The sequence below is a fragment of the Gadus morhua genome, chromosome 14, assembly GCF_902167405.1.
Source record: "Gadus morhua chromosome 14, gadMor3.0, whole genome shotgun sequence".
NCBI classification, from domain to species: Eukaryota; Metazoa; Chordata; class Actinopteri; order Gadiformes; family Gadidae; genus Gadus; species Gadus morhua.
The window spans coordinates 18,580,768-18,600,411 of record NC_044061.1 but is presented as its reverse complement, the minus strand read 5'-3'; the positions used below and the strand labels follow the sequence as shown (position 1 = coordinate 18,600,411).

The 19,644-nt window shown below is 44.3% G+C and overlaps 1 protein-coding gene across 2 annotated transcripts in view; it reads left to right on the top strand.

Annotated features, from left to right (window-relative positions):
• The window catches only part of map2k5 (mitogen-activated protein kinase kinase 5), a 50,025-nt gene that overhangs the window by 27,197 nt on the left and 3,184 nt on the right, over positions 1-19,644 (top strand). The window contains exons 17-21 of one of the 2 annotated variants that reach the window (XM_030376839.1): positions 767-796; positions 5,835-5,861; positions 6,226-6,258; positions 13,410-13,471; positions 14,378-14,423. In XM_030376839.1, coding sequence (XP_030232699.1) covers positions 767-796; positions 5,835-5,861; positions 6,226-6,258; positions 13,410-13,471; positions 14,378-14,423 — 198 coding nt within the window. Of the gene's footprint in view, positions 1-766; positions 797-1,522; positions 4,440-5,834; positions 5,862-6,225; positions 6,259-13,409; positions 13,472-14,377; positions 14,424-19,644 lie in introns of those variants that run through there. The other variant, XM_030376841.1, reaches the window with a different exon arrangement.

Below are 19,644 nucleotides of genomic sequence, written 5' to 3'. Positions count from 1 at the left end.
CTTGATCAAGATGAGAGAATCACACCTCCAAATGTCAGGGGAAGGCCATCAGCCAAGCCCTAACCACATCCAGCCCACACATACATGCATGAGTGAACTCACACACACACACACACACACACACGCGCGCGCGTACGTTTTCGGTAATTGTAACACAAGTCTCCCTTTCATCTGTTTATCCTTCAAATGAAGTGCTAGTTGGGGGGCATTCTTTGGGGGGCTTATTAACTAATAGCTCATGTTCTGCAGCCCCCCCCCCCCCCCCAGTATTTCCTCAGGGGTATGCAGAGATTGTGCTTACATCCCACCAACCGAAGTCCCTTCTATTGTACATGTATTAATTAGTTGTGTCCAATGAAAAATATTTTAAATGTATCGAACTATACTATATTTATGACCTATCGTTATTCATATCATCATTATACAGCGTGCTAGAATTATAAAAAGGCTATAAATGGGCACACATTGTGTCAAAATGAGAATAGGTAGAATATATTGTATACTGGGCCCTGTAGAACGTCGTTGCATGGTTTTAAAGAGGAACAGACCTCTCCTGTTGTAGAGGGATTTTGGGGACGTTAATATATTCATAACTTTAGCATCAGTCTTATCCAAAGTGCAGTTAATTTAAGATGACCATGTGGTACGAATAATAAGGTAGGTTAGGTTTATTCCTTGGGAAGGAATATTCCTTATTCCTTGTATATTACATCAGAGGCTTAGCATCAGCAATAACCTTTCTGTCCTATTTCCTTTATGTCCACAGCTGGCACTTGGCATGTTCCCCTATCCACAGGTGAGCTGCTTTCTATGTTCAGTGTTTATCTAGGCTGTAGACTGTTGGTTTAGTTCTGATCCGACACAACACTAACCAATCAACACATTTTTGAATTACGAACACTAATAATTATTTATACTGCATTACTGGCCATCGCAACTTTAACATTTTTCATATCTTGTAGTAGAAAACAAATAGGAGTGGATGTGAATTAAATCTTAGCTACATAGTACAATGTGAGGATTGCATTTGAATACATTATTCTGTTCCTCCATTTCCCTGCCGTTGTCCCTTCATCAAAGAAATGTAGCATTAGCTTACTATAAAAATATTTTTGTGTGTGTGTCTATATAATGTTTGTGTGTGTGTATGTGTATATATATATATATTTATTTATATTGTAGACACGTTTATAACATTTCAGCCTGAGCATATTCAAGTTCAAAACAAAGTTGGGATGTTGTTGAACTAAATATTTGACCAATTGCCGAGCATGGACACGATTTATTTTAAGTCGTTGAACAGATTTACCATGCGGGTAATATTCCTTTTCCGTCTGCCAGTACTTACCTATTTATTTTTTCCACTTAAAACCCTGCTCATATGTAATTGCCGACTACAAAAGTGACTTCTCAATCCTATCAACTCTTAATTAAGCCTTTAAGATGGATTTATCTGGCTCATCCCTGACTGAGCAACACTAATCTGGTTTCCTCTGTTTACCTCCTGGCCTCCTGCTATCAGACGGCTGCCCTAAGGACATTGAGTTAAACTGTTCAATAGTTGCAAATGTTTGCATCAACATTGTTGTTATTCACAGACCCTCATAACGGTTCAGTTATATTTAGGAATAATAAATGCCACGTGGAGCAAATATTGTTATATACATGATCTTGAATCATAGTGTTGAAAATAAACATGAAACGTGATTGGCTGTAACGCAAAGTTGATAAAAGATATTTCAGAAACCTGAAACCTCAAAAAGGGACTTAATTAGTTTGTCATTATTTCATCAGGAAGATTCTTCGATCACTATTTTGTTATTATTATTTTAGTTTATTTGTATTTTGACAAAAAATTAAGCAAAGAAAAAAACATTTTCTACACCGAACCAATACTACAGATTGAATGACTCAAATACTAGGGAACAATCGAATTATTAAAACAACACAAGCATTCTATTTATGAATGAACTCTTTTTCATCCCTGGCTCACTTCCATACCTACCATTTTTCCTTTCCCTCCCCAAATAAACAGTTCGCACAATGCGCTTTTATTTATAGTATGATGGTATTAGCCCCTACTTTGTTGGTTTAGTTCTTGGGTATTTTCATGTGTCATTACATTTTTTATTCATTTGTTCTTGCATCAGTGTACTTTTGAAGGGAGAGAGAGAACGGGAGACAGACTGGGGAGGGCTCCCTCTATCCTCGCCATAGCTCTCTCTTGAGTCCTGGCGTTCCCATTTCTCCCTGCCTCCATATGGTGCTTCAGACAGTTCACCTGCGGGGCTGTGTCAGAGCTGCGTTTCGCTGTAGCGATCAGCTCCAGCTCGCCGGGCGCAGCCGGCCCCCGTCCCCGGGCCTTGGCTGTCATTCCCGCAGACTACTGCCACAGCTGTCTGCATCAACCCCCTTGCTTCACCTAACGCGGAACACTTTATGGGGCCAAAGGGCAGAATAATGTGGGGAACCAGTCAACAAAACCCAACCCAGAAGAGACGGTTGTTTACATCACAGATTGGTTGTACATAAGCACATCCGAAAGCGTGAAATGGAGGATATAGAAAATGTTTGCTAGTCTCTCATCCTAAATCTAAAAGCCTCAATCTCATTCTTCATTCTTTTATGGGGGCCACTCACAGAATTGTCAGGCACATTACCTTTTTTTAATCTTTGCTTTGTGTGTGTCTAGTCATCATCTTTTATTTGTCAGTGGGAAGAGGCAGTTTCTTCTGGAATATCGCTTCGCTACACACAACAGCACAACTTATTTGCATTCTTTGTCGGGAGTTAATGGAGTTTTTGCCTGGCTCGCTCTGAAAGTCTTTGAAGACACCAAAGCTGATGTGGTGTGTTTACACAGCCGCCAGCGGCTTCTGCTGCTGATTGATTTGTTGCCTGCTTTCTTTTTTCACTATTCATTTATTTTTTTGTAATTTACCTAAATGTAGATGGATGGGGGAAAAAACATGCCACTAGTTTCATGTTAATCAAATCCTAGTTTTGAGTTGTGTTTCTTTGGATATGTTCCATTCCACTGCAGTGTCAATCATACAACATGGTTCTCCTGGCACTGTTGCTCTGCTTTCTCTTTGATTGGTTTCTTCTTTCTTTCATCTCTTGAATTGAAGGAATTCATGTTTCTTTTTTATTTATTTTTGTGATTTAGTTTTCGTGATTTTAAGATAAGGGAGACAGTCATATATTGATGATGCATACGTACTTAATAAAGTTGCCTAAAAAACCTAACATATGCTCACATTTGACTCACAATGGCTAACCTCACTTCAAAAAAGGTTAAATCTGCAAAACGCATTGCATTGCACTCACCATATAAACAGTAAGAACCACCATAGAACCTTCAACCGGCCATCAACCACACAAGTCCGATAAATGGCTTGTACATTTTGACATTATTGTAGTTTGCAAAACCTTGAGGAGAGGATAAATGGACTAACAACCACAACCTTCTGGCAATGTTCCTCCAACATGTGTTCACGTCTTTGTGGTGACAGACAGGGGCTGCCCTTGCCTGCAAGCACAGAAGGCCTTTGGAACAGAGGTATTCAAAGGGTCTCATCTAGCAAGGAACTCCCTTTCTCAACCTTCGTAATGGGTGGTTTTCAAGTGACAATCAACTTTTGAAGTAAACACATCCCTTTTATAATAAAGCCTTTTATAATCACCCACATGTACTACCCAGCCTTTTCATGATGATGTTAAAAAGAGATTAATCATTTCCATCTTTATCCTGAAAAGCTGGGAGATTATTACTTATCTCTGTGCTTAGTTTTACTTCCCTTTACAAAAGTTGTTTTTCTGTTTAACATATCATTATTAATCAAGTTATCTTTATTTGGTATTGATTAGATTTAATGGTTGGCTGTTGCACTGAAGCCTCAACCCAGATGGATTGCTTCACTCCTTGCTGTTCAACATAGATGAATTGTCAATGCCACCAAGAGGCTTGAAGGACTGACTATCTGATGAAAGGGAGTTCATGCAGTTCACAAATATGTTCAGAAGTAGTCGTAGGTAGAAGGACGTTGGTTCCACAAACCAGTTGAACGTACTTGGTCTCTATATCCAGTGTTCCCATTATCTTCATAAAGGGTAACGGTCACATTTGCTATATTCTAATATAACCGCGTACTACTTTATACACATATTGCGTAACATCTCAGAGTGCAAAGCGAGCTTCTTTTCCGTAAGAAATATAAATAAATGCAGGTCCGTGATCTGCATCCTCCGTTGGTCCGATTTGCCAAAAGGACATCAATGGTCCCACCTGTCCGCACGTTATCCGCAGAAACGCAGTGGATGAGGCGGACGGTAACCTTTCTCAACATGCGTATGAAGCGGCATACTCTCTTACATGAGAGCACCGTCAAGTGCGACGGTGTCCCTTTAGAAGAAGGCAGTGGTGTTAGGTAGGCCCAATCCCATTTCTACCCCTTACCCCTTACCCTTACCCCTTCAAAACAAGGGGGAGGGGTAAGGGGAAGGGGTAAGGGGGTAGAAATGGGATTGGGCCCTATTATACTGTGATCATCATCGTTCCACACTGTTCACCCTCAGGACAAACATGCATGTAACAATACTCTTACCAGCCAATCAGCCCACGGTGTTCAGAGTCTGTGCTGCGTCGAAAAGGACACGACACTAATGTTCCAATTAATATGTGGTCAAACTCACGTGAACAAGGTGCTCTGACACTCTCAATGAATGTCCCACACCTCTCCCGCGTTCCACTCTCCAGTTGCATGCCCCTTTGGTCGTTGTGAAATCTGGTTATTTAAAGAGTCTGAAAACCTGTATTAATTTATACATTGTCTAATAATATATCCAGTCAAATTGGAGCATTTGCTTTAGCCGGGCTGAGTTGAGTCCTTGCACACACACCTTCAAACAGGCAAATGACCTTCGGTTTCCTTCAATTAATTTTACATCAAATTCATTCATATGTTAACACCGTAGCGGCAGATTCATAAGAGCACTTTTACAGCTAAAATTATCAGCATTCGTGATTATCATTAGTGGAGTGAGATGAGGGCTTTGTATAGTTGTGCAAAGATGTCTGGTGCTTCCTATTCAGAGATATAGCAGATCTCTTAACTATGTTCACGAAAGTATGTGGTCATAAAGACAAATTATTTATTCAAAGTTATTTTAGCAGATTGAAGCACGCTTGCCGGTGTTGGAAGGATTTGTGCACACACTCTTGTTTTACAATCCATGAGACCGATTTGATTAAGGTACACTTGATTCCTCAAGTCAACAAAGTGGCATCTCTACAGCAAGCAGTCTGTATCTAATAGTAACACGTCTTCAAATAGCTGAAGCATCAACCACAGTCAAGGATATACATTTATATATCCACCCAGTTAGTTGTTGGTTTGCTTGCATATATGCAAGCCTTATTGGGTGTCAATAGTAAACTTCTACTAGGAAGCTCCCCAAGGCATTTCAATTCACTTCATAGTGCTGTGCACTTGTGTTAGGGCAAAAGGCCTTCACATGACCATCCCAGGGAGTAGTTAACATCCCAGGATTCCTGTTTAACCTGGAGGGCACAGATAAAACGCTTCTCTAAAATATGGCATTATTAGGTTATTTCTCTCCCCTACTCACTACAAATGAGACCAAGGCTATTAGCATTTGTAAGTTTTCATTATGTAAATGGTGCGAACACAAGCACAAATTGCCACTAGGAATGCAATAATTTTCCCCCAGTGATCATAATGTGTCCAAGTGCATCGTTGTGATTATGACACACTAATTACATTTTCCTCCATCTCCTCTGTCTGCTGTCTGTCTCCGTGTCTTCTTTACAGATTCAGAAGAACCAAGGCTCTTTAATGGTACGGCTCTTTATGGCATAAAAGAAAAGGGGAGTGCAAAATAGAGTCCCCTCCACACCCTCCTTTACACCCAATAGTGTTTCACTCTTGATTGGCTCTCTCATTCGAAAACCCCTCAAATTGCCTCTTTGAAATGAAATATTAGAGCGGGCTTTAAGTGCTGGTATTACATTAAGTGCCATTATGGAATAATAAAAACATTCAGTAGCTGAATGATGGCTCTGCCACAGCTCGCTGCATTTGATTAATCTAAGTAGAGATGGTGTTTTTTATTACACTATTTCCCACTATTTCCAAGATGTCGCATGTAAGCTAATACTCCATCTCTCCCCATCCTTCCCTCTATCATTCTTTCATCTCCTAGCCTCTCCAGTTACTGCAATGCATCGTTGATGAGGTGAGTCGCCGTCTTATGTGCTTCTGCATCTAAAGTCGCTCCTAATGGCCCGGAAAGCTTATATTTTGTTTCCTAATGAAGCAAGCCACTCCGGTGGCTTTGCTCCCCCGCGCGCTCCTGCCACCCTCTGCCACGTGCATCTGCTGCGGCTATATACGCATGCACCTGCACATCACTCTGCAGGGCTACACCGAGCACGGCTGACACACACACACACACACACCACGCGTGCAAACACCCACATGCGCTAACACCCAGACACGCATGAAGACAATGACATTCCAAGCTATATGGGGGATTTACACAGTGATTTTTTAACACACATTCAGAATTAGTAAAAAAATACCTTTAATAGGAACATTAGTTCTACCCTTATGGCAATAATTATTGATGGAATAATGAGGAATGACTAATTATTCGACCTTGTTTAAGTTAACAGTAACACCTTTCTGCTCCTCTTCTGGTCCTTTCCCTGTTTTGTAGCTTGCGGGAACCACACAGGGTGTGTTTCTCTAGCTGCTGTTGATGCTGACCGAACGGTCCCCTGTCCTGAACCTGTCTTCTCTACTGACACAGTCTAATAGTGGAATGCCACAACATGTCCATAACCCCACCTAGAGGACCAGCAGACTAAACATAGCATGTCATGCGGCCCTAAGTGCCTATAGATTGGCCATAATTAATAATTAAACGCTTTTGCTTGTAATGGGTTGACCCAGGCTGATCTGTTCATTAGTCAGTGGTGCGGAGGCATCACTCAAAAAAATGTCCTTCGCCCTTTGCTGCCGTCTCCCCCCCAGGCAAGAGAGAGGCCGCCTCCATCGGCCAGGACCTAGCCTGGCCTCTACCCCCCCCCCCCCCCCCCCCCCCCACACCTCCACCATCTCCCCGAGCCACTCCCCTCTACCCCATACCAGACCAGAAACCCCAAAAGAGGATGAAGGCAGGACAGGAGAGAGCATCATTTGTTTGGATCGATATAGATATATAAATATATATTTTAATTTCTTTTTCGTTTTTTTTATTTACATAATGCTATCCAAACAAGTCTGCAGGGTCACTGTTCCGCATTGAGAACCAGAGAAATATAATGAAAAGCACAAAAAAGGATTGCGGTGATCGACAGCACATTTCAGCTCTCCGATCACAACGGCCACTTTATTCATTTTCTAAGGCAGACAGAATTGCACACACATCTGCCCTGGGTCTAGTTGTAATACTGCCAGCCCTAATATGCCATTGGTGCTATTATGCACAGTAATTCTTAACCTTGCCTCATTGGTTTCAGCAACAATAGGCTAATGGGATGTCTGACCTTCTTCATTTTAAACTGCGCACTGCAGTTCCCAAACTGCATTGGCAAGGGTCCTCTCATGCTCTTAATCCAAGGATAAACACGTGCAAAAGGCTGTCCACACACAATCGCTGCTCCGGTGAGGGGGTGGGCTTGCTTTGGGTCTTTGAATAACTTGAAGGGTTTGTGGCTACCGTTGACCCAGTGGACTAACTTTAATAGCATCTTTGGTTGCATTTAATGAGAAAATCAGTTGTCGCCCTTCCAAAATGTGATCAAATACAAACGGGCTGTACTTGCAAATAGTGCTGAGTAAAAATTAGTTTTTCGATGGTGTGTGTGTGTATTATCAAGTGCTTTGAGTGTGTGAAAAGCGCTATATAAATTGAATATTATTATTATAAACAATGTTGTGGATCAGTAGTATCATCCTAGTTAGTGTGTGTGGTGTGTGTGTGTGTGTGTGTGTGTGTGTGTGTGTGTGTGTGTGTGTGTGTGTGTGTGTGTGTGTGTGTGTGGTGTGTGTGTGTGTGTGTGTGTGTGTTTCAGACCTTGTTGTGGATCAGTAGTATCATCCTGTTCAGTTAGTGAGAGTGGGTTTGTGAGTGTGTGTGTGTGTTGTTGTGGATAAGTAGTATCATCCTGTTTAGTTAGTGAGAGTGGGTTTGTGAGTGTTTAGTTAGTGAGAGGGTTTGTGAGTGTTTAGTTAGTGAGAGTGGGTTTGTGAGTGTTTAGTTAGTGAGAGTGGGTTTGTGAGTGTTTAGTTAGTAAGAGTGGGTTTGTGAGTGTTTAGTTAGTGAGAGTGGGTTTGTGAGTGTTTAGTTAGTGAGAGTGGGTTTGTGAGTGTTTAGTTAGTGAGAGTGGGTTTGTGAGTGTTTAGTTAGTGAGAGTGGGTTTGTGAGTGTTTAGTTAGTGCGAGTGGGTTTGCGAGAGACGCACTCCAACAGGCGCATACAGGAAAATCAAATCTTGAGATAAATGAAAACGTTAGAAGCCCTTAGATCCGTCTTGAAATCCAATGATGACACAAATGGACCATACAAACATGTTGACCTACAGAGGGGCACAAACACGGTGGCAACACACGCATGCACGTACATGTTAAACACAACAATTGGCTTAAAACAGGACGTCTCTTCTAGGGTTGATCCTGCCGCGTGCCGTGTGTCCGTCCCCATTAGTGGACCACTCTCCTCTACTTGTTGCATAGCAATTGGCCCTTCTGATAAGGAACTGCTGCTTCAATTTCAAGCCTGTAATTACTGATCTAATTTAGCCTAATAATTGCCTCGTGCCAATCACATGTATATTACTTGTAGCCCTCGTCGCACAGGTCTCAAAATGGAGGCCATTGACGGGCGGCTTTCATCCGCCACGCTCCTCTTTGCTCAGCCGGCCGCCGCCACATCAAAGCAGCACTAGCGTTTAGCTCAGCTGGAGATATGAATACATGCATGAGTGTGTGTGGGTGTGGGTGTGTGTGCGTGCGTGATGCGCATCTGCATGTGTGTTTCAAACCCTGGTTCTAACAAAATGTCTGCAAATATTCCATGGGCTGGAAGAATACTGTCTGAATTGACCCCCTTAGCTGATGCCTCCAACCGTGTGTGTGTGTGTGTGTGTCTGTGTGTTCATGCGTGCGGGTGTGCATGCACATTTACCATATCCCACTGGGTGGAAATTGTTTGGTGCTCTCCCTCTAAACGGCGTGTACAGTGATGCATGCAGCTCGTAGCGCTGGAGGGCGATTCTGAGTGTTTGCGCGTGTGGTACCCAGGCGCCTGTGCTTGCGCTATGATATATTGCTAATCTAGCGAGGGCCTTCTGAAGCACAGCTAGATTAGAAGGAGCCCATTCCTTTGTTAATTTAAATAGGTGCATGCATCACGCTTTGCCGGCGCCCGCTGATCGGAGCATTAAGAAACGGGGAACACTGCCCAGAGGTGTTTTTAATAGCTCAGCAGGGCTGGTAATGTAAAGAGCTTGTATACCCCGGCACTGCGCTTCAGTTCCACTGTGCTGCTGATCTCCAGCCATTGTGCCCGTGTCTTTTGAAGCGCCTGGTTCTCTATTTTAATATTTTCATTGCATACATTACCACCTGTGGGCACAAGCATGTGGTCTATGTAACAACAATTGTGTTAAAATGTCCATATATATGTAGATGTTATAAAATGGAAATAAATCGACATATAGAGATTTATTGCACTTTATTGCGTATGATTAAATATATATGCATTCATCACACGCCTCTCGTTGGTAAGGCATCAAAGGAAGGCATCAAAGGAAAGCGTCCCAAAAATCCTTTCAACTATATAAATTGTCCTCGCTGTTATTCCGGATCACTGGAGTCCGATTCTCCTACAGCTTAACTTTTTTCAAATCTCAAATCACAAAAGTTAACACATTTTGTGCGGCTGTTTTCAATGGTTCTTTGGCCATTGTACCAGTAAGACAACCCTTGTTGGTTTTATTTCATCCAGCAGATGGCATTTAGTGGGAAATATTACATCCTATATCTCAGGCATTTATATTTTACCAGACTGATGAGGACCGAAGCAGAGAAAACAGGAGTAATAGAAGGTTTCAGAGAAAGCAGGATCCATGAATGGATAGAGGACAAAGGAAGGGAGTAGGTGGTTAAGGTCGCTGTGCTCTGGGGCAATGGCAGACAATGTATTCAAACAGCCAATGCCACTAGCCACTCACATATGACCACACCTTTACCCAAACACAGAGTGGTTCAGTTGGCCATGGAGACCTTACCATTAGATGCACCAGCATCCTCAATAAAACAGACATTTAATTCACCGCTTTGTACTCACAGACTACCCTCTCTGTTTTTTTGCAAGAGGTCTTACGTGTCCATAATGTGCAAACAATCTGATGTCCATCTGCAGGTTTACTGACACACACGCACGCACGCACGCACGCACGCACGCACGCACGCACGCACGCACGCACGCAACGCACGCACGCACGCACGCACGCACGCACGCACGCACACACACACACACACACACACACACACACACACACACACACACACACACACACACACACACACACACACACACACACACACACACACACACACACACAGAGAGAGACACACATGCAGAGAAACGGAGAGAGAGAGACACACATGCAGAGAAACGGAGAGAGAGAGACACACATGCAGAGAAACGGAGAGAGAGAGACACGCACACACACGCAGAGACACACACATACAGAGAGAGAGAGAAACACACACACTGTGTATGTGCTGATACATCCAGCTAGGATATATATTTAATAGGATATATCGGTTGCCTTTTGCACGATATCTCACTCACACACACACACACACACACACACAAGACTCTTTGGCTCGGCGCCGCCATTCATGCAGAAACTTTTTAAAAGATCCGTGGAACTTTCTCGCGTGGCTGTAGCACAATAGACTCCTTCCATCACCGCGGGTTTACCGAAAGACTGTGATAACTTCTCACATATCTCTCCTTGAGTTTTCCTTCTGCTAATTGGCTTTCTGCAACGTTGCAGAGGTTGAGTGGTGTGCAGCAGCACCTTTTGTTGGCCGTACCTTTTGAGTCTATAGCCGTTTCCCCTTCGTTTTACTTCCCTTTGGAATCACTGGATGTCTTGACCCAAGGAGACAGAATTCAAGCCGTTAGCAGAGGCAGTCGGAGGTCATGTTGGCTGTCGATTAACACTCCACGGCAATGCCCTTTAGACAGGGGACTGCTGCTGCAACAAAAAAAACAGAATGTAACTCGTCCTTGGGAATCCAGGGTTTTCACATCAATGTCCCCTTTGAACTGGTATTGTACACATTGTCATCAGATTTTATTTATGACAGTGGTTCCCAAGTCAATAAAAAGTTCCTGGGAGACCTTGTCAAAACACGGTATTTTCCCTCCTCATTATTGGACTAAAGTCCCCATATTGAAATGGCTCTAAGATTTGAGTTCCCAATGAAGATGGAATGTGAATTCTAATGGATGTTAAAAACTTTATTCCGAGCCATAGAATGTGTAGCCTTGTGATAAGATGACAGGTTCAACCAGGTATTCAGGCTTCCCACTTTTCCTTTTATTTTTTATGTTACCTTATTGATGCTCATAGCTTGTTTTCTAAACTTTTATGGTGTGAAGAATCTCTGCATTTTTTAGGCCATCTAAATATTCATGACATCAGACAATAGGTGAATAAGGGATTGTAACAAGAGTCACTGAGCGCTTGGACACCGGGTTTGTGTTTGTAATCCACAGACTGTTTATTTCAGTCCCCAGCAGTTCAACACAAGTCTTTGAACATAAATTCTAACTCCGCTCCAACACGGTCCCGGGGTGCGTTCCTGGCGATCTCTGGTGCGATCGCCCAGCAGTCCAGCAAACCACGGGTCGTTAAACGTAAATTCTATTCCGCTCCAAGCGGTTACAGGGTGTGTTCCTGGCGATCTTGGGTAGCGATCGCCTCTCTCTCTCTGCTCCCCATTTCTCCTACTACGAGACAAAGCAGGCATGTAAATACACATTCTTGATTGGTCCGATTGCTCGCAATCAGACCCATCCCCCCCTGCAGATCCAGTGCGCTCCCAACATGCCCATACTCCCCCTACAGGCCAGACGCGGCACGTCCCCCCACAGGGATTTATATTGTACACTGATTGCCGCAGTCAAAGAACTGTCAGTCAAATTCAGAAAGCTGGCGTGGCACCTGCTTTTCAAAGTGCAATGTCAACTGTCTTATCTCTTGTCTCTCTTGTATCTGTATTAAACAGAATCACATGTCGCCAGGTGCATGTTGTGCTGTTTTTCAGTCCAGAGAGCCATGGCTTTTAGTGACTCTAAATTATGTCAAGGACCAGCCTTCGGAGTTCTTCACCACAATAGATGATTATTTAAAACTGTCCATCCACATGAAAATGGCCTTTTCGCCATTTCTTGCCATGACATTTTGCAAGCCCTGACCTCTTTAGCTGACTGGCGATGTCTGAACAATGTCAAAATGAAAATGCAGTGTTTTCTTTGCTCTCTGCCCTGCAGTGATGTCAGCGTCACTGAAAACCTCTGTTTAACAAAAATGCGAGGCCAAAACTGAGATTATTTTTCAAATCTATCTGCATTGTGTGCATGGCCTAATAACTTTCATTGGATAATAGCCTGTGTATCTTAAATGATCTTCTGTATCCTTTTGAATCTTGATGCCCATAAATAACAATAAACCTTCATCGCCAACCTCTTAGTTAATGACCAAAACGGTTACTGCTGCAAATAAAACCCAAGGCTGCTTCTTTTTCCTATTGCCAAATACACTCAATCGCTACATTTTGTATCTATCCTTCTGGGAACTGTGATGGCCAACATCTCACTTTCGTCCCTTCCATACCCCCCCCCCCCCCCCCCCCCCCCCCCACCCACACCCCCCACACACACACACACACACACACACACACACACACACACACACACACACACACACACACACACACACACACACACACACACACACACACAAAACCCTACTTGTATATCCATGTTGAAATAGTAATTATTTAGTCCTGGCCTGTTGTGTCCTCAACAATAGATTCAGGTGCATTTCCTTAACCAAGGAGGTGCTAGAATATTATCTTGCGTGTTTTTTATCCACTTAGGAAGGTCGGTCCTTCTTGATTAAAAAAATGGAGACGAGTGAAATTATTTGTTCGGTATTTTTTTATTAAAACATGGTGATGTTTTTAAAAAAAATGGGGTTAACTGGGGTTGACAATGCTACCATGGGTTGCGTAAGTATTTCTGAAAACTCATTCTGACCTTCTTGTGTTGTTCTTCTGCTCTCCTGTTCTGAACTTCAGGATCCTCCGGTGCTGCCCGTGGACCAATTCAGCGAGGAGTTCGTACACTATATCACTCAGTGGTGCGTATGCTGTGCTGTGTGTGAGTGTGCGCGGTGCCCGTCTGTGTGTGTTTGACTATTGTGTGTTAATGGCCCTGTGGTTTGCGATCATATGCTTTTATGATGGCTGTAATATTCAGTGCTGGTCAAAATGGATATAAAAGCTATTCAGTGTGAACTGTTTTCTTTAGTTCGACAGAACAAAGGCAATGGTTTATCCACCTTTTTGCCTTGAATGGTTAGTCCCAAGTGACCTACACCGTAAAACAAACAATAATAAATACACAAGCATATCGTTTGTGTGTGTGTGTGTGTGCAGATTTGAATGTGTATGTGGTGCATGGCTTGGCACGGGCTGCACCAGCTGTTGTTTATTTCACATGGCCGCCTTATTTACTCATGAAGGGCACCTCTCTCTCAGGACAGCCCGAGCAGGTACGCCAGCGCACCGCGGCCTGGCCCGGCTCCACACAGGGGCCCGGTCGGAACCTGCTCCCCAGCTATTCTTAGTGGGCCACAGCCGCCCCCCAGTATGCTGTGATACATCACCCAGTAACATGACTCGCTCCTGAAGGGCTTTCAGCTAATCCCTCATAGTCCCCTATATGTAGGTCGTTATGACACAGAGACCACATATACTTACACACCGTCGTGGACAGACAGACACACACACACTCGCGCACACTTGAAACCCGGTAGACAGTTTGTTTAGGTTGCTGGAGGTCAAGGCCTTGTTACTTCAGTTGCACTGCTTTGAAGGGCACAGTTGTCTCAAGCCCCACTCCTCGAATAAATGCCTCCATTGTCATCGGAAAAATATATGTTTCACTAACATGCACATTGGTACAAAAGAAACCGACCTGTTCTGCTTTTCAGATCCTTTTTTCAATGGAGCTTGTTTATGTATTTTTCTTTCTCCTCTCCCAGCATGAGGCGAAACCCCAAAGAACGTCCTGCCCCAAATAAGCTCATGGTAAGTTCCATCCAGCCTCCCTTTCAAACCATCAAATGGAATCCAGAAGGACTCAAGAGTTCTGAATCCCTGTACAAGCAGGGTGGTTCTAATCATGCATTCCATTAAGGATTCCCATCAAGCGTGATTTCTATTAAATCAGTACCCTTACGGTACGTGCAATTGTGTATGTACAGAAAGATGGAGCAGGTTGTTTTTTTGAATGGGGACAACAGTAAAGAATGCTGTGAGTATGAATTGTATGGTTGGGAAAGGGCTGACAGAGACCTTGCGGTAAGAGTCCTCCTTCAACTACAGTTCATTGAATTCAATACAAAAGAAGGCCGTTTGAATTAATGTGTGCAGGTGTGAGATCGGCCTACAAAGGTATATGCTGTGTAAGATGAGCGAGGCTTCTACCAGAGTGGCCCCAGCCCAGAGTGGCCATGGTCATTTGCACCGGCCACCTTTAAGAGCTGCGACGCATCCTGGCTTGTGTATCAGAACCACAGCTAGCGTCAGCCAACTCCACAGAGAGACTGAGAGAAGGGCTGCGTTTGTGAGAGAAAGACGCAGATGCGTACAAAACCCTATGTAAAGAGAACTGTTACCTGCCTCATAATCCTCCTTCTTAATAATGTATTTCCCTATTGGCTTCCTCCGCTCTGTTCCTTTTTTTGCCCACAATCCCTTATTTTCCTCTTTGTCCTCCTCTTCCCTCTCTTCCCATGATGGGTTGATGAGATAAGGTCATGGGTATCTGTCTGTGCACCTCCAGACTGTCTTTCCCTCTTCACCACCTCCTCCTCAGCTCTCTTCATTTCACCCCCTCTTCCCTCCTTCCCTCTTCAGTATCTCGTGTACATATTAAAAGTCTGTACCTATTCTATCTGTATGGTAATGCAGCTAGACACAGCTGGAGACGGTGTGTATATACACCTCTCTCTCTGTCTCAGTCTCCCTCTACCTCTCTCCCCCCCTCCACCCATTCCACCCTTTGCTACTGAATTGCCTTCATTTGATGGTGAGTTTTTTCTCTCTTTCATCTGCCTACTCCTGAATAGCAATGCTTTAAAAAGAACGCATGCTCGTGTTCGGTATTGGGCAAATTATGTTATTTTATGAGCCTACCCCCCCCCCCCCCCCTCCCTCTCACCTTCAACACACGATATCTAAGCCCTTGTTTGCGCATCAGCTCTTAACATGCGGTTTCTCTAATCATTGGTGCGCCTTTTTATTGCCGTTGTTATCGTCATCTGGGTTCTGATCCTATTAGTCGCGCTTCCCGCGTCCGCTGAGAACCCCGACGACAATCGTATTGTTCGTCTGCCGTTGATGGGCTTCGTCACGGACATGAGACACAATAAGGGTTACAAGCTGATGCTAAAGGATTTTCTGATCTGGTTTTAAATGGCTTACCAGGCTCAGGTTAAGCTAAATGCAATGACACCAACATAAAGGAAAACTTTGGGCCTATTTTTTGGGAGGGGTTTCTTGGTTTGTGCTGACAAGCAGATTAATTCATGAAAGTATGAGCATAGGGTGCTCTGTCTGCTGGAACTTCCATCTGTTCTCTATCAAATCAAATCAATTCAAAATCTTTAATATAAAACCAAGGTGTTGACTGTGACAACCTTGTCAGTTTTCCTGCATTTGAAATGTATATATATTCTATGAACTGAAAACAACCATTTGGAGAAAGGCTACATTACGGGAACGTCTTGTTGTAGTGGCTACGAGCCTTTAGTCACGCTAGCTAGCGTTACGTAGCCTTGACCTCATGGTGGATGACTGGAGGTGACTCCTGATACCTGCCGAACACGACGTCAGCCTCTGGGCCACAGGCAGTGGGCTGTCTGCACCACTCAGGACAAGGCACTGGCGTCCTTCTTGCTCGCTCCCGTTCTCCCGCCTCTCCTTGGTCTCAAAGACGCGGCACGATGATCCGTGTCATATGAAAGTGACGGTGCGTTTGTTTCCGCCGGTGACGCTAATGCATCTTTCATCATGGGGACACCCTATCCTGTCATCAGAGGCTAACATGACGTTGGTCTGTGAGGGAGACTTTCCATTGGCCTGCTCCCAGGACCGCAGGGCTGCTGGCCGCTGTGTGCTGATCCACACCACCCGAGCCTTGGGAGTTTGACTCGGGACGGGCTGTCATGTTTCATCTACTCGTGGCAGCACAAGACAAAATGGCTTCCAAACAGCGGGGTTATGGCAGTATGTGCATTATCTAATTGTGTGTGTGTGTGTGTGTGTGTGTGTGTGTGTGTGTGTGTGTGTGTGTGTGTGTGTGTGTGTGTGTGTGTGTGTGTGTGTGACTGTGTGTGACTGTGTGTGTGTGTTTGTGTGTGTGTGCTAAATTTTCCATTTTGTGATTGGGATTTGATGGACATGTCAGTCCTGTCCCCCCCCCCCCCCCCCCCCCTCCCCCTGCCTGTCCCCTATTCCCCCGTCCAGCGGCCTTCAACACATCCTTTTAGCACCTTTGTTAACGCAGCGCCTCCCCCCCTCTCCTATTCATATGCACACGTACACACATTCACACACTCCCCAGCCCCAGAGGAACCAGATGAGTCCCTCTGCCTCTTACAAAGAACCCCCTGCTCATCCTGCGTCTAGCTGCGACCTCTTCACGCCACCACACACACACACATACACACGTGTACGCACACACTCACACGCGCACAATACATAATACACACTCCCAAACTGCATGACACACACACATGTGCACATAATTCATGATGCACACACACTCCGTACATGATACACACACGCACACACAATTCACACAATATACACACATGCATGTGCACACAATACACAGACGGGAGCATTGTGCCTGCAGAGAGGAATCCTGAGCGGTTGCACCACAAAATCATTTTTCGTCTTTCGCACCGGCCAAATCATACGTACAAGTTGTAATGTTTGGTTCTAGACACTGGCTCAACACAACTGGGTAAACAGAAATACACACATTTTTGACACAAGCACATATTCTGCGAGAGGAAGTTACTTAGTGCTTAAAATACAGAAAGGACGGCATTGCACCCTTGACTTGCTGAACTATTTCTGGTTAATGGTCTTCTTTTGCCTGGAAGGGGGTTTGCAATCAAGGGGTCTGTGTGATGGACCTCTCTTCCACAAACTCTTGCATGGAGCTTTTGCAGTTCACCTGTTCCCCACAGAATAAAAAGGAAATGGTCAGTCATGTTATTTTCATCAACAGAGCCTGCTCGTTAACAGCACAGCGTCTATCATTTGGTAATGGTTTGATTTGGTAAAATATTTCACATTTGTACATAACAACAACACATATTTATGTTGACTTTAGAAAACAGCTTTGTATTTGGCGTTTAGTAATCACTACATGCATAGAAAAACAGGAAAGTCTGGTGACTCGACGAGATGTAAAGTCTAACATGTATTACTACTTTAAGACTTAAGGCATCTGCTCAAACCCACACACACCTGCTTTCCTAGTTTATAATGGCCGCTACTGATTAACACGCACAAGGTCAAGGGCCTAGTTTGGCTATTGACCTCCCTCGGTCTCTCTCTCCCACCCAGACCCTCTCCTCTCGCACGCCGGCCCGGTGAGCGGGTTGCGTCCGACGCTGCTCTAATGAGGTGATGACCACTCTCCGGTTGTAATTGCCTCAAAGTCCTTTCAATTTCTTCCCTGGTTATTAATCATATGCAGAGTTATTTAAAATTGCATGAATTAATCTTCGATTAAAAAGGCCCATCAAGAGCGCCAAACAATTAAAGAGTTGGGCTGAATTTCCCCTGGGTTTTGAGCCTCCTTTTTTTTTTTTTTTTCATATAATGAATATTATTCAAGCGCTACATTCAGGTGATTATGTCATTTTGATGTGGCCGGACTGGTGATTAATGCAGCCGTACCTTTAAACAAATCCTCCCCCCACCATGGCATCGCCCTCGTCACCGTAGCGACGACGGCGACTTCCATCAGAACGGTGTGAGGTGAAGCCGTCCCCCCGCCACCTAAGAGCCCCTCCTGTCTCGTCTGCACCCGCTCCACTGAATGTTTGTGGCCACAGCAGGCCTATGTGCCTGTAGCGTGCGCCATGGAAAAAAGATAACAAGTGTGCATGCATACATGCATGAACACACATGCGTGTGTACGCGGGGGACGGGTTTGTGTACGTGTGCGTGTTTGTCCGGTAAGAGGACAAAGGCAAAGCCACGCACTCTTAACCAGGTCAAATGCCATCAGACACATTCAGTCTGTCAGGGTTAGCTTCTGGAGCTGCGCCGCGGAGCTGGTTATTAAAGACATCACTCTGGACTCACCTCTTTACCCCCAACACACACACACACACACACACACACACACACACACACACACACACACACACACACACACACACACACACACACACACACACACACACACAGTTGGAGGCAAGGGGGAATGATTGATGAGATGGGTATCCAGCACATCGCAGCACCCAGGAGCGTCCACTCCAACCCGCTTAGACTGACACACACGCACACACACACACACACACACGTACTAATATGAGAGTAATTAACCTCAGACTGTGTTAACCCCAGCTGCACATTAGAAGGACACTAGGATTGATGGGGTTCCCCTCAGTCCTTCACCATGTCCACAGTCTGGACAGCAGTAGAACTCAGGGGAGTGTGTTAGCATCCTCTACTAAACTATGTAAAACTCATCTGCCGGCTAACTGTGAGCAGCTCATACACTGTAGAAGCAAAGCCGTTGTCAAAATACTGCGTAAGCACCATAGGCATATGCAGTGTTGACCAGCTATTTTCAAGATGTAATGTCGGTCTGTTTTTTTTTTCGGTTTGTTGTATGTAATTATTGCCTATTGCTTCTGTTTAAAAATGTTCTCACCTTCCATCATGACCCTGTACGCTCTGCAAAGGCTGTAGGTGAGCATGTTGGCGTTTGATGCCACTGCCTAAGGAGAACGTTCACACTGCCCTACTTCTTTCAAAAAAGCTTGTAGGATTGGGACATTGTGACTAGAATCAATTTCCCCTGCCCCCCCGAAAAATGTACCATTCAAAAGTATCTAAGCATCTTGTGGTTTGGGATAAGATGTGTCATCATAACAACAACTACAACACTGCAAATTGGATGAATGTCTTGAAAATGAGGAGGCTACGCCGATGTAGTAATGTTAAGTACGAGTCACTGACTAACCTGACCATGTGCCCCAGACCGAACAGGCCTCTG